Source organism: Drosophila subobscura, chromosome J (assembly GCF_008121235.1).
Source record: "Drosophila subobscura isolate 14011-0131.10 chromosome J, UCBerk_Dsub_1.0, whole genome shotgun sequence".
NCBI classification, from domain to species: Eukaryota; Metazoa; Arthropoda; class Insecta; order Diptera; family Drosophilidae; genus Drosophila; species Drosophila subobscura.
In genome coordinates, this window is record NC_048532.1 from 10,661,405 (window position 1) to 10,675,527 (window position 14,123).

At 50.3% G+C, this 14,123-nt stretch overlaps 7 protein-coding genes across 8 annotated transcripts; 5 read left to right on the top strand and 2 right to left on the bottom strand.

Annotated features, from left to right (window-relative positions):
* Nucleotides 1–632: 632 nt before the first annotated feature.
* Nucleotides 633–2,282, top strand: LOC117895227 (islet cell autoantigen 1). Its single transcript, XM_034802723.1, has 3 exons — nucleotides 633–1,361; nucleotides 1,416–1,655; nucleotides 1,712–2,282. Exons 1-3 carry the CDS (start codon nucleotides 780–782, stop codon nucleotides 2,132–2,134), a joined length of 1,245 nt encoding a protein of 414 aa, XP_034658614.1. The 5' UTR covers nucleotides 633–779; the 3' UTR covers nucleotides 2,135–2,282.
* Nucleotides 2,236–4,642, bottom strand: LOC117895224 (dnaJ homolog subfamily C member 2). 2 transcript variants are annotated; one of them, XM_034802720.1, is made up of 4 exons: nucleotides 4,608–4,622; nucleotides 4,266–4,535; nucleotides 3,965–4,110; nucleotides 2,236–3,898 (listed from the first exon to the last, which is right to left on the bottom strand). In XM_034802720.1, exons 2-4 carry the CDS (start codon nucleotides 4,505–4,507, stop codon nucleotides 2,343–2,345), a joined length of 1,944 nt encoding a protein of 647 aa, XP_034658611.1. In that variant the 5' UTR covers nucleotides 4,508–4,535; nucleotides 4,608–4,622; the 3' UTR covers nucleotides 2,236–2,342. The 2 variants fall into 2 exon arrangements, with proteins under 2 accessions (XP_034658611.1, XP_034658610.1); XM_034802719.1 differs by having other exon boundaries at nucleotides 4,266–4,642.
* Nucleotides 4,643–5,011: 369 nt separating this feature from the next.
* On the top strand, nucleotides 5,012–7,277 carry LOC117895223 (sphingosine kinase 2). Its single transcript, XM_034802718.1, has 2 exons — nucleotides 5,012–6,018; nucleotides 6,076–7,277. Exons 1-2 carry the CDS (start codon nucleotides 5,066–5,068, stop codon nucleotides 7,067–7,069), a joined length of 1,947 nt encoding a protein of 648 aa, XP_034658609.1. The 5' UTR covers nucleotides 5,012–5,065; the 3' UTR covers nucleotides 7,070–7,277.
* A 386-nt stretch (nucleotides 7,278–7,663) lies between these two features.
* Nucleotides 7,664–8,928, top strand: LOC117895229 (CRAL-TRIO domain-containing protein C589.09, mitochondrial). The gene is made up of 2 exons (XM_034802726.1): nucleotides 7,664–7,997; nucleotides 8,072–8,928. Exons 1-2 carry the CDS (start codon nucleotides 7,839–7,841, stop codon nucleotides 8,582–8,584), a joined length of 672 nt encoding a protein of 223 aa, XP_034658617.1. The 5' UTR covers nucleotides 7,664–7,838; the 3' UTR covers nucleotides 8,585–8,928.
* A 544-nt stretch (nucleotides 8,929–9,472) lies between these two features.
* Nucleotides 9,473–11,586, top strand: LOC117895225 (putative glycerol kinase 5). Its single transcript, XM_034802721.1, has 6 exons — nucleotides 9,473–9,753; nucleotides 9,839–9,932; nucleotides 9,999–10,498; nucleotides 10,555–11,007; nucleotides 11,070–11,233; nucleotides 11,291–11,586. Exons 1-6 carry the CDS (start codon nucleotides 9,613–9,615, stop codon nucleotides 11,565–11,567), a joined length of 1,629 nt encoding a protein of 542 aa, XP_034658612.1. The 5' UTR covers nucleotides 9,473–9,612; the 3' UTR covers nucleotides 11,568–11,586.
* LOC117895226 (cyclin-dependent kinase 8) lies at nucleotides 11,585–13,190 on the bottom strand. Its single transcript, XM_034802722.1, has 2 exons — nucleotides 12,987–13,190; nucleotides 11,585–12,923 (listed from the first exon to the last, which is right to left on the bottom strand). Exons 1-2 carry the CDS (start codon nucleotides 13,115–13,117, stop codon nucleotides 11,684–11,686), a joined length of 1,371 nt encoding a protein of 456 aa, XP_034658613.1. The 5' UTR covers nucleotides 13,118–13,190; the 3' UTR covers nucleotides 11,585–11,683.
* An 18-nt stretch (nucleotides 13,191–13,208) lies between these two features.
* LOC117895230 (protein FAM207A) lies at nucleotides 13,209–13,857 on the top strand. The gene has a single exon (XM_034802727.1). It carries the CDS (start codon nucleotides 13,279–13,281, stop codon nucleotides 13,822–13,824), a length of 546 nt encoding a protein of 181 aa, XP_034658618.1. The 5' UTR covers nucleotides 13,209–13,278; the 3' UTR covers nucleotides 13,825–13,857.
* Nucleotides 13,858–14,123: the final 266 nt, after the last annotated feature.

Here is a 14,123-nt window from a genome sequence, read left to right on the forward strand (position 1 = left end):
TTGACGACGACGACGGCGAGCCGAGATGAAGGAAAGGAAAAGAGCAAAAAGTGCTAAATATGTACTAAAAATGAAGGTGTCGACAACAGGTAAATACGTCACAAAAATTCCAGGGGCGCCAGGTAAATTACACGGCGATTTCATCCACCGTGATGGAAATTCTTCAGGGAAATCCTCTCCTGTGTCTAAACGGTCAGGGAAATTCTCTCTTGCCAGGCGCTCGCATGCACTATTAGGGATCCTTTCAACAGGTGCGAAAAAGGTTGGAGCTTCGAAAAGTTCGTCCTTTTTTACCTACTTGCCATACCTTGCGGTCACATGCCAAAGAGAGGATTAGGTCTGCGGAGAGAGCAGGATATTCTCCTCTCTCTCCTCATTTTTGCGGCTCAATGTGAGCAGAGAAATCCCACAGAAAAATACCAAAAAAATAAAAATGGCACTGTCAGAACATCATCCCTGTGTAGTTGTCATGTAATAAACTTAATTTGGGACCGTGGCAATTTTCAACCTTGTTTTATTTTAACCATATTTAATAAACATTACCATAACAGAGAGTACTAACAGTTAGACTGACTCGTAGAAAATTGATTAATTTATTGCTTAAAATTATATGTTCGGTGTTTACGGCTCTAACTAGCTAATTATTCTAAAGCGAATATCAAAGTCGGGAAATAACAACGCTTCAGCGGCGACAGCGCTGCCGACGTCGCTGCCTCACTCGTTTTTTCCACTCACTTGTTCCATTTTTTTTTAACGTACGCACCAGCATCCCCGAAAATATGCTAAAATCCGAGGTGCAACACCAATTTTGGATCACCAAGAAGGCGGTGCAGCGCAAGCTGGGCTCCAAGGAGGACAAGCACATCATTTCCTCGGACGCGGAGCTCGACGCCAAGATAGAGGTTTTCAAATCAATATCGGACACCAGCCTGGAGCTGTGCAAGATAATAGACCAGTACCAGGAGCGTCTGTGCATTCTGTCGCAGGAGGAGTGTGTCTTTGGACGCTTCCTCAAAGAGGCGGGCAAGCGTAGCAAGACGACGGGCAACAGCATCAACCACACGGCGAAGGCCATGTCCTTTGCGGGGCAGCAGCGGATGTGTGTGCGGGTGCCACTGCTGCGACTGCAGCACGAGGTGGATGTGTTTCGCTGTCGCGCCGTCAAGGATACGGAGGGCACGCTGCAGAACATGGAGAAGGAGCGAACGGAGTACCGTGCGGCCCTCTGCTGGATGAAGTCGGCCAGCCAGGAGCTGGACCCCGACACGGGCAAGGGCCTGGACAAGTTTCGCACTGCCCAGGCACATGTGCGCGTGGCCAAGCACAATTTCGATGGCTACTCCTTGGACTCTATCCAGAAGGTGGGTCAAGCCCTTCCAAGGGAAGATTGATTGATTGATTCTCTTTGTTTCCAGATTGATTTGCTGGCTGCTGCACGCTGCAACATGTATTCGCATGCTTTGGTCGCCTACGTGGCAGAGCTGAAGAGCTTCGCGCAGAAGGCCGCCTCCACATTCCAGACGATATCCAATGCGCTGATTGCCAAGCCCAAGTACGACTTTTGTGTGCTGAAGGAACTGTCCCAAAATGAGGGCCCCAACGAGGAGGTGCCGCCCATTGAGGCTGTCGATAAGGATCAGTCGCTGTTCTTTGCTGTGAGTTTACCATACCTTAGGGTGACATCCACTTAAATTTGTGTCTTCCTTTACAGAGTGAATATCAAGACAAGCCAGAGTCGAAGCAGCCGCCTGCCAGTGCGGAGATACAGGCAGAGCCAGCCGCCGCACCCGTCTGCGGTGACAATGAGTCGCTGCTCATCGAACTCTCCAAGCAGCTGGAGGAGGATAGTCCGCTGATCGATGCTGCTGTGGAGCAGGATTCCCCACTGATGGATGCCAATCACACGAGCAACAGCAACAGCAAGTTCTGGGCACGCATGTTCAATCAGCCACAGCAGCAGCCGCAGCAGAAGCCCATGCCAACCACCACAGCCACGAAGACCGCCAGCGCCAGCAAGTCCCAGACGACCAACAATCCCTGGCTGGATCTATTCGCTGATTTGGATCCCCTCGCCAATCCGCAGGCGTTCGATCTAAAACTGAGTGGAGGACGCAGCGTGGCGGAGCAGACATAAGATTGGCCCATCCAATCTGAATCTTACATCTACATAAATATATCTTTGCATACCTGTGGAAATTAGCTAGTCAAAACGGAAGGAGAATCTTTGGATGTAACTTTTCGCTAAACGTTCAAAAAACTTTTTATGTTTTATTTAAATAAAATTTATATGGGACACAGCAGCTAGAAGAGGAGGAGTAGTGTAGTGTGGGTTCGGTTGCGTCTCATTTGGTCGCCGCCTGTGCCTCCTTCTTGGAGTTGACCAGCTCGACCAGCTCCTTGACGCGTCGCAGGCAATCCTTTTTACTGCGATTCGGTATGCACGCAGCAATGCAGTCCCAGCGATCGGGTGTCGTGGTCGGATAAGATTTGATTGCCTGCTCAAGCAGTGCCTGCTCCTCCTTGGTCCAGGTTTTGGATGCAGCAGCGCCACCACCAGTGCCATTGGTCATGGGTGCAGCCGCTGGTGCTCCTGCTCCCGCTCCAGCTTCAGCTGCTGCTGGCGTCGCTATGCCGTTCTGCTTGGGCTTCTGATTGTTCACCTGATTGGGATGAGCGCCACCGTTCTGCTTGACATTCTCCTTGCTCTCCTGCGAGGGCGCCTCCTCGCCAATGGTTATGTCATTTGAGACTTGCACTTCCTTCTTGGACTTCTCGAAGCTGGCAAACGCGGCATCGTTGGCCTGCGTCTTCAGGCTGCTCTTCGAGTGGTCGCTGTTCTGCAGTGCCTTGGCCTTGTTGAGTACATCCCTGGCCAGCACTTGAGCTCCTCCCGAGCCGCTGTGCTGATTGATAAACGTGGCAATGACATCCCACCGCTGGGCAGTGCCTGCAGGGAACAGATTCACCGCCTTGATGAGCAGCTGCACATTTTCGTTGCTCCAGAGTTCGCCCTTCTTCACCTCCTTGACGGCAGCTTTGGGTGCTGCGGCAGTGGCCAGCTTCTTCTGCTGCGTCTGGTTGATCTCCTCCAGTTCGGCGGCGATCTTCTGATCGGCTGTCTGCAGAGCAGCCATAAATGATTCGCGACCCTTGGACTCCATGGCCTTGTTCAGTGCCTGCAGCTCGGCCAGGTTAAACGTTTCGCAAATTTTCTCAGTGCCCTCCATGTGCTTCAGCTGATCCTTGTCGTTTTTGGCATAGTATTTGCAATCCTTGACCTTGTCCCGAAGCGTTTTGCGCTCCTTCTTGAGCACCTTCTTCTGCTGCTCGCGTTCAATACGAATTAGCTCGATGCGCTTCTGTTCGGCCTTATCGGCGCGCTCCTTGGCCAGCGCTGCCTCGCGTACGGCCTTCTCCTGCTCGGCCTTTTGTGCCTGGACGGCATCCATTTTGGCCCGCTTTGCCGCCGCCTTGCGATCCTTCTCCTCCTGCTTGAAACGCTGTATACGCTTGTCGTTGTTGTACGCCAGATTGACGAGATCGCGTATGCGACTCATTTCCTCCTTTTTCCGCTTGATGCGCGCCGTCTTGTTCTCCTTCTCGATCCAGCGACGCTCGTCTCGGTCCTGGCCCTTCTCCTTGTCCTCCTCGTCCAGGTAGCTGAACTCACGCCACGATTTGAAGTCATACCAGAAGTTATAGAAGCGCTCAACCTCCTCGCGCTTGGCGTCCACCTCGCCAAAGACTGGCACCTGCGGCCGCTCGCTCCAGCGTCCATTCAGCTTGAACATTTTATTGAATACTTTGAAATAATCATTGTCGATGTCTGTTTGAGTGGGCAGCGAATCGTCGAACTCGGGATCCACTGAATCAAAGCTGCGTCGCGCCTTCGAAGTGCCTGATGGGTTGGTCGTTGGATGGATTAAACACAAAACTAAAGCATAGATTGAATTATGTTACGTACCCAATATCTCGTAGGCCTTTGTTATGCATGTGAAATAGTCCTCGTCGTTGATCACCACCTCACCCTTGGCTTTTCGCTTGTCCGGATGATGCTGCAGCACCATGCGTCTGTAGGCGCGACGAATATCATCGTCGCTGGCTTCGAATCTGCAAAGGGGAAGAGAGACGCACACACATACTCCGCAAGTCAGACACGTGCTCTGCAGACAACACACCAACACACTGGCACAGCCACTCACACACACACACACACAACGAGGCCAGGTCAGGCCTAGATGTGGTTGAGGGGAGCCTTCACTTACCTCAACTTGCCCAGGCCGAGGACACTGTAGTGATCTTGGTCCTTCCATTCCTTGGGATCTAGGGACTTGAGGTAGCTGATGTCCACCTCCTCGCCGACGCCCTCCAACTTCTCGTCGGATTCACTGCGCTCGACACCACCTGGCGCGATTTTGCGGCGTGCGTTAAAATAGGCGAAGCCAACGCGCTCGATTAGGTGACGCGCGACCTTGAGCGGTACCTCCAACTCCAGGCTGTTAGTCATGACGTCCCGGTTACAAAAACGAGCACGTCTATTACATAAAAACACCACTTCACTTTGAAATTTTGTTTTCACAAACAAATTTCACGAAATTAATTCGCACCACGTTTATTTTCCCGACCGTCTGAAATATACTGAACTATACCTTTTCGTTTTCATAAAATACCTTAAATATACCATCAATCAAAATTAATATTTTACCTAGTAACTACATACTTGCTACATGTCAACTACTTGTTTCTGTAATTTACCGAAAGTAAAAAATACAAGTAATTCGCATATCGATATGTATTCGCCTTTATTTTGTTTGTATAGTTATCTTCAAACTGCATTTGAAGTAAAATCTAAACTATATTTAATCATTAAGAAGAGCTACTGTCGTTTTAGTTAGTACAAGTTTAGTTGTAGTGTTTAGTGTACAATGCACACAAAAATATCATTCAAATTCGATAACGATGATCGAACCGATGGATTTTGGACCGTGGTAATCGAATAAATACTTGGGAGAAGAAAAAAAACGAAAATTAAAAATGCTGCAAAGCATCCGAATCTCAATAAATTATGAACGAATCTTATGAGAAGAGCAGCTCCAGCACAGCGTGCTCTACACCCGTAGCTGGGGCGGCCCTGCCCGAACGCTACGATGTGAGCGACACCTTCTACACGAGCCAGCGAAAGGGGAGGAAGTATGTGTTTCGGGTACGGCTGGACATCAACGGCTTCACACTGCAGCGGGAGTCGCCCAGCGGCACCATTGTCAAGGAGCAGACTGTGAAACTATGCGACATTGTTGGGGCGCGATGCATGCGCCTGAAAAAGACGCGCCGCCTGGCCGTGGCCAGTGCGTGCGCCTGCAGCGCCGGCAATCAAAATTCCCCCGCCGCCTCGGTCAACCGCAGTGGGGCCACGCCCAGCAAGTGCAGCACGGCCAGCAAGGAGGATTACGCCTGCGACGGCGATGTGAGCGCTTATCTGTATGTCTTTGCGTATGTCCTGAAAAAGAAGAGCCTGCGTAGTGAGTTCCACAGGGAGCGCACGGTGCTGACGCTGCGCTTCCGTTCCTTTGACACCTTCGAGGACAATATGCGTGAGGCGGATCGCTGGTATCGCGCCCTGCGCTGGCAACTGCATCGCACGCTGGAGAGCATTTTCGTGGTGCGCAACGAGGAGGATCGCCGTCGTCGCATTCTGGTCATGCTCAATCCAAAGAGTGGCTCGGGCAACGCCCGCGAAGTGTTCAATATGCATGTGACGCCCGTGCTGAATGAGGCCGAGGTGCCCTACGATCTGTACGTAACGAAGCATTCCAATTTTGCCATTGAATTCATGAGCACCCGGTGCCTGGATGCCTGGTGCTGCGTGGTGGCCGTCGGTGGCGATGGACTCTTCCACGAAATAGTCAATGGACTGCTGCAACGCGAGGACTGGGCCAAGGTGCTGCCCAGCATAGCGCTTGGCATTATTCCCTGCGGCTCCGGCAACGGCTTGGCCAGGTCCATTGCCCATGGATACAAGTGAGAATTCAATCGCTTTTCATTGATAAATCTCACATTTTGTGTGTTCTCCCACAGCGAACCGTACTTCAGCAAGCCCGTGCTGGGTGCCGCATTGACCGTCATCAGTGGCTGCAGCTCGCCGATGGATGTGGTGCGCGTGCAGCTGCAGAATCGCTCGCTCTACTCCTTCCTGTCCATCGGCTGGGGCTTCATTTCCGACGTGGACATTGAGAGCGAGCGCATTCGTGTGCTTGGCTATCAGCGCTTCACCATTTGGACGCTGTACCGCCTGGCGAATCTGCGCACGTACAACGGGAAGATCAGTTATCTGCTGACGGAGCCGCAGGAGAATGCCCAGCACACACCGGAGCTGAAGATGCAGACGAGCAGGAGCTGCAACATCCATATCGACAAACTGTCCAACAACAACCCGAGCTTCCATCATTCCACCGAGTACCTGCCGCATGAGTTTGCGGATGTCATCTCGCTGGAGACGTCTATCAATCAATCGTTTCGCTCCCGCTGCGATAGCTGGCTCTCGGGCGGGTCCCGGCGCAGCTATTACTATTCCGTATCGGAGAGCATCTATCACAGCTTGGCGGATGAGAGCGACTTTGCCGCTCAGGCTGCCATCTCGCTGGAGAATCGCCAGCAGAACTTTGGCCCGACGAGCAGCCTGCCGGAGCTGGACGAGCCGCTGCCCGAAGACGAAGGATGGCTCGTCGAGGAGGGTGAATTCATCATGATGCATGCCGTCTATCAGACACATCTGGGCATCGATTGCCACTTTGCGCCCAAGGCCCAAATGAACGATGGAACCATTTATCTGATTCTCATACGCGGCGGCATCTCCCGCCCTCAGCTGCTCAGCTTTCTGTACAACATGAGCACGGGCACGCACCTGCCGGAGGTGAACAACGAGTATGTGAAGGTGCTGCCGGTGCGAGCCTTCCGCTTGGAGCCACACGACAATCACGGCATCATCACCATCGATGGCGAACGCGTCGAGTTTGGGCCGCTGCAGGCCGAGGTGCTGCCGGGCATAGCGCGTGTGATGGTGCCCAAGTGAAACTACAGGATGAACTTCACGACAGGAGCAATATAATCTCTTTTATAGGAATCTCTGCATTTTTTGTATATGTAGCGAATATTTGTTATTGGTACTTAGGGCTAACCGAAGGAAGTTGTGCATTCTTTTATGTCATTTTGTAGTTGCATGCTTCTACAAAATACACCATTTTATATTGTTAACATTTTCAAACATTAAATTAACAAAAATATATAGGCATGTACACAATGTATACAATTCAAAAAATAACAGTCGATAAAATCTTAATTGCTGTGGCAGCCATGGGCCATCGAGCAATCGTTATCGATAGGTGCTTGCCTGTAAACAAAGTTATCGTAAAAGTGGGAAATCTAATTCCCAGTTGCTCTACGTTATGAGTCATATTAATAAAAAGCTATACTCTCAGCAAACATTAAATTGATGCGTTAATCGTATAAAACTATAGTTACTGCACTGAGAGTGCCAACTAGCTGGTAATGTTAAATAGAATATCAAAATCGAGTAATATGACTTGTCATTTATATATTTACGGTATTTTAAGATATATTTCAGTCTTTCTTTATGATCGGACCGTATATTTTTGCAATACATCCGCGGTCACACTGAATGCGCCTGTAAAAAACCAATTTGTTGAAAAAAAACAATAAATTGATAAAAACCGCCAGTTGCTCTGTGTCAGCAGATTTCATATCAAGAGAGAGAGCCTCTTGCGAACAGTACCAAAATATATACAGTATTCATCCGATAAGGCCGCATCAAGTGCTACAATATGTCATCCGAGGAGCTGGCGCCAATTAACGAGCAGGACCTGAAGGACCTTAAGGAGCGCATGAAACTGATTGTCGAAGCGGATCCCAAGCAATACCACAATGATTTCTCACTGCGGCGCTATCTGCGCGCCTTCAAGACAACAGATGACGCATTCCAAGTAAGTTGTCACCTGAGCTCAGTCCACCATCCCCCGCCAGAGCTGACGTCGTATTTTTGTATCCACCCACACAGGCCATACTGAAGACGAACAAGTGGCGTGAGACATATGGCGTGGATAAGCTAGCCGAGATGGACCGCAGCCAGCTGGAGAACAAGGCGCGTCTGCTGCGCCATCGCGATTGCATCGGCCGTCCAGTTATTTACATTCCGGCCAAGAATCATGGCTCATCCACCCGTGACATTGATGAGTTGACCCGCTTCATTGTCTACAACCTGGAGGAGGCGTGCAAGAAGTGCTTCGAGGAGGTCACCGATCGCCTCTGCATCGTCTTCGATCTCGCCGAGTTCAGCACTTCGTGCATGGACTACCAGCTGGTGCAGAATCTCATCTGGCTGCTGGGCAAGCACTTTCCCGAGCGCCTCGGTGTCTGCTTGATTATCAATTCGCCGGGCCTCTTCTCCACCGTTTGGCCGGCCATACGCGTGCTGCTCGATGACAACACAGCCAAGAAGGTGAAGTTTGTCAGCGATGAGGTGGATCTATGTAAATACCTGATACCCGACATTCTACCCACGGACATGTAAGCCGATGACCGGCCTTTTGTTTGATTACAATTTAGTCTTAGACATATCTCTAAAGAGAAACCAGTACCTAAAGGCGAGAGGTGAGCGAGATGGAGATGTATGTGGATGTGGAGAGGCTTTAACCCTGTGTACTCTATGTGTAAATCGATGTGTTTAACAAATGTTGATTGTATTTTATTGCCCAACCTACTAGTACAAGCGACTATTTTAGATAAACGGTTTATCTATGCGCGTATATTTATATTGTATATATGGCATGAGTAGTATATATACCCCATGCACCCTGTATTCGTATCTATACATGTGTCGATGTGTACAGAAAAAATAAAGTTCTAAAACGAAAATTCTTGCAAAGATTACGAACTGCTGGGACACATCACACGTGACTCACACCTGCAATCAGATAGCAATTATTTAGAGTGCTTATCAACCCACCTGCAATGTTGGCAATCATAATCTGGTTGTACATAGAACCCAATTCCTATCTAAATAGTTTTATTGATTGCAAATGGCATTCAATTCATTGATTTCAAAAGCTTATTATTTTGCGCCAGAGTGGGCTTTTGTGCGCTAAGCAACACTGATTCAGAAGTGCTATTCAGTGGCAGCGGATTTTCGTTGCCGTTTTAATTCCTCAATTGCAATTCACTTTTATTTATTAATTTAGTGCATATGAAGGGTATATAAATACAAGTGTTTAGTATAATATTTAAACCAAAAATATAAGATATATCTAGCTGTTATAGTTCTAGGCCAGCTCTTCTTTTTACCAGCTTTGGTTTTTTGTTTGGCGGATTTTTTTCCACAGTTTGCGTCTTTCAACACTGACCGCCACCAACAAATTATCAGCTGGAATTAAAACCAAAACACTCGACTTTGATAAGCAAAACTAGAACTGAACCCCCCGCGCACCAACTATGAGACGCACCAATAACAACAAAATGGATAAGCCAATTTCCACTAGCTTGGGGCGACAGTAGCAGTAGCAGTTCGAATTTCATTGAAATACGGAGCGTGCACTGAGAAACATGTCGACCGCCTCCTCCACCACATCTGACGATGCCCCAGCCCCGCCAGCCTACATCGCCGCATTGGACGTTGGCACAACTTGTGTCCGCTGCTTTGTGCTCGACGACAAGTGTCTGGTCAAGGGGCAGGCGGTTGATGCGGTAGGTTAATTGATCGTATAATTCGTTAACTGACGCTGGCAAAGTTTAATTTACATTTTTTTCTCTCTCTGTGGCTGGGTGTTAGGTGGAACTATTAAATCCGCAGCCAGGCTTTTTCGAAATAGAGCCAGAGAGCTTGTGGCGCAAGATTGTGAATGTGATAACCCTGGCGATACGCGGTAAGTGTTCGCTGCTCCCCTCCCCTTCTGTTCCACTGCTAATTCTCGGTCTGCTGCCCATTTCAGATGCCAAACTGAAGCCCACGGAGATCACCTGCCTGACCATCTCCACGCAGCGCTGCACATTCCTCACGTGGAACCACAAGACCGGCGAGTACTATCACAATTTCATCACCTGGAAGGATTTGCGTGCCGACGCACTGGTGGATCAATGGAACAGCAGTTGGACCAAGCGCTCAATGAATGGCGTCTCCTATGCCCTGTATTTGGTCACGAGAAACCATCGCTTTCTGGCCGGCAGTGTGCTCAAGCTGATGAATGGTCAGGTGACGCCGCGATTGCTCTTTGAAATGGCCCACAACAAGTGCCTGAAGCAGGCGCTGCGCGAGAACAAGGCACGCGTGGAGCTGCTCGACTCTTGGATACTACACAAGCTGCGCTCTGGCAATGGCAAGGACACGAGCATCGAGCACATTACCGACATAACCTCGAGCACAGCCACCGGGCTGTATGATCCGTTCACGCTCAGCTGGTCGCCGCTTATTAGCTGGCTCTTTGGCTTCGATGTGAGTGCAGGAAGGGGAATTGGTCTCCGAAATGTATTAATGGTCTCCCATTCCAGACAAAGATCTTGCCGCGCGTCGTGGACAACGGCTACAAGGGCTTTGGGCATGTGCATCCAGCCGCCTTTGGGTCGGATTGGGCGGACACCTGCATACCCATTGCCGCCTCGCTCAGCGATCAAGCGGCCTCCATGTGGGGCTCTCAGTGTTTCAGCAAGAACGACGTCAAGGTCACCATGGGTACGGGAGCCTTTCTCAACTTGATTACGGGCTCCGAATGCCGTGCTGCCATCAGCGGCATGTATCCTCTGGTGGCCTGGCAAATCAAGAACAAATCGAAGAACCAAGGCGCCGTCTACTGCATCGAGGGTGCCTCACATGACTTTGGCACTGTGGTCACCTGGGCGCAGTCCTGTGAGCTGTTCAAGAAGCCAGACGAGACGTCGCTCATTGCAGAGTCTGTGCCGGATACCAACGATGTGTTCTTTATGCCCGCATTCAGTGGCCTGGGGGTGAGTACGGCCACAAAGCAAGTGGGATAAGCTCTAATCACACCCTTTCCCATGTTGTGTAGCCACCTGTGAACGATTATCGCTCTGCTAGCGGCTTTATAGGCCTCACACCGTCCACTACCAAGGCACACATGGTGCGTGCGCTGCTCGAGAGCATCGTCTTTAGGCTGGTCCAATTGATCGATGCCACCGAGAAGGAAACCTCACAGAAGCTCAAAATGATCAGGTAATCCGCAGACGCCTAAACCCATATTTATCCGCCACTAATTTGCTCTTCCAACAGAGTCAATGGCGGCGTTTCGCGCAATGATTTTGTGTGTCAGTTCCTGGCCGATCTCAGCCGCCTGAAGGTGGAGCGTGCCGAGAATACCGAGTCCAGCATTATGGGTGCCACATTCATGGCGGGCATTAATCACGGCATCTGGCAAGATGTCGAAGATCTCAAGTGTTTTCGCAAAGTGGAACGAGTGTTCGAGCCACGTCCCAAGGTGCACGAGAAGGTGGTTGAGCGCATGGACAAGTGGTGCCGGGCCATAGATCGCTTCAGTGATTGGTACTAGCACGGGACTACTCTCTCTCTTTCTCTCTCTATTTGTTATACACTAAAGATATTAAATTACTTAGAAGCTAGTCAAAATAGTTGTAGAAAGAAATGCTTTTGTCGCTGTTCAGTCTCTCAGTTGAAGCGCTGCTGGAAATTCTGCTGCTGATTGAACATCATTTGTTGTTGCTGCTGTTGTTGTTGCTGCTGCTGTTGTTGCTGCTGCTGCTGCTGTTGCTGCTGCTGGTGGTGGAAATCCTGCTGGTTGCCAGCACCGGACAGACGCACACGCTTGGCATTCGGCTCGTTGGGATTCATCTGCTGCTGCTGCTGCTGCTGTTGTTGCTGCTGCTGTTGCTGTTGTTGCTGCTGTTGCTGCTGCTGCTGTTGTCGCTTGTTGTCCGACTTATCCTCCTGGTCATCGTCGGTGAGGAACTCACGCTTCGGGTACGGTATGGGGCAGCCCGCAAAGACGTCCTGCGTCGGCAGTGGCTCCTCCTGGAAATACTGATCCTGCATAGCCTGCTCGGAGGTGATGCGCTTGTTGGGATCCATCAGCAGCAGCTTCTGCAGCAAATGGAATGCCTTGCTGTCGGGCTTAATCTTGTGCCGCTCCATGTACTTGGCCAGCGAACAGGTCGAGTAGGTGGAGCGCTTAAAGTCCTTGGTGAGTGTGTGATGTTCGGGCATCTTCTTGATGTCCTCCCAGTCCTTGTCCTGCGGAAAGCCCATCACATTGAATATGCGATCCAGCTGATCGTGGTGATACGGATTGCTCGTCTTTATGTCCTCCTGGCGGCAGTGGAAGATCGGCTCGGATGTCAGCAGCTCCGCGAAGATGCAGCCAATGGCCCAGATGTCTATGGCCTTGGTGTAGTGGCGCGCACCCAGCAGCAGCTCAGGCGCGCGATACCAAAATGTGACCACAACGGGATCCAGGTCGGCCAGCGGCTTCAGCGGCGCATTGAAAAGTCGCGCAAAGCCCATGTCGGCTATCTTGACGCGGCCCCGCTCATTGCCGTCGCCCATGACCAGTATGTTGGCTGGCTTCAGATCACGATGCAGCACCCAGTTGCTGTGCAGGTAGTGGATGCCATCGAGGATCTGGTACAGCAGACTCTTGACCATTCCCCGGGGCACCACCACCTGCTTTTTGGTGGCCTTTGCGGCACGATGGAACTTGATGATGTGCCACAGATCGTGCTCGGCGTAGTCGATGAGCAGGAACACCTTGCGGTCGTTGTGCGAGAGGAATACCCGAATGAGGGTAATCACATTCTGGTGCTTCAGCTCTCGCAGCAGCGCAATCTCTCTGCAGGCGGACATGGACAAGCCCGTGCCGTCGATCTGTTTGAGTGCGTACTCCTTGCCATCGCTGTAAACAAGATAAATACAAGTACTAAGTGTTTGGGGATTGAATTCTTGCTGCCGGTCCTACCTCGTCTCCTTCCACTTGGCCTTGTACACGTGGCCGTAGGTGCCGCGGCCCACCTTGCAGCCCTCGTAATTGAACAGATCCTCCACCTTGGTGCGCTCCATTTGCGTTTTCATTTTAAAGTCGTAGTCCATTTCGCTTAAATTTGCGAATAAAAATTGTTTATAAACTATGCGGCCTCCAATCAGCTGTCTTCCGATAGCAGAGGTTGTTATCGCTATCGATATATGGTCACACTGTTATCAGCCCGCAAGCACGTTTCGCATTTGTTTTGATTCAATACAATTCAACAAACATGGCAAAAACTAAGAAAAATATACGCGCCAAGGCTAAAGGAGCTGTGGGCGTGGCCAAACAGAAGGCACAGGATGTGCAAGCGCAGCTAAACAAGTCGGAGCGCCAGGAGCGACTGCTGCACAAGACCCTCACGCCCAAGAAGACAACAACAAAGAAGGAAAAATCGGCGCTCAAGCACAAGAAGCTATTGCAGCGCTTCGCCGACTCTAGGAAGGAGCGCAAAAAGGACCAGTCCAGCAAGAAGGGCGAGAAGAAGAACGTCGTTGGTGACCTGAAGCCGCTGCGCGATGCCCTGCCCTCGCTCTCGGATCTCTACAAGCTGGTGAAGAGCAAGTCGAAGGATGCACCAGAGCAGCAGTCGCTCACCGAGCCCGAGGAGCAGCTAAGCGTCAAGCAAAAGATCAAAAAGAAGCGCACCGACATGGTGAATCGCGTAAAGTCCTACGAGAAGCTGCTTAAGGACAAGGACTTTAAGCAAAATCCACGCGGCGTCATCGCATCCCTTGTGCGCAACAAGTACCAAACAATGGAGGAAGCCGAATAATAGACTGGAAGGGAGGAGTACCCACCGGGAGTGCCTGTGCCCAGAGAAAAAGACATTGCCTTGCACTTTGATTTATTTATTAATTAAGAATTATCATTAATGTATATGCATTAGGTATAGTTTTATCATTTATTATTAACGACAATGCATATATATAAATATTACACATACGAATGTAAATTGGTAAGCATTTAAACGTAGACGGACAACATAACGCAATTAGAATTAGACAAGATTGAATGTGTGTGCTGTGTTGTGTGTGTTCTGGGGGTTCCACTCAAATGGAGTCCATTCCGGCT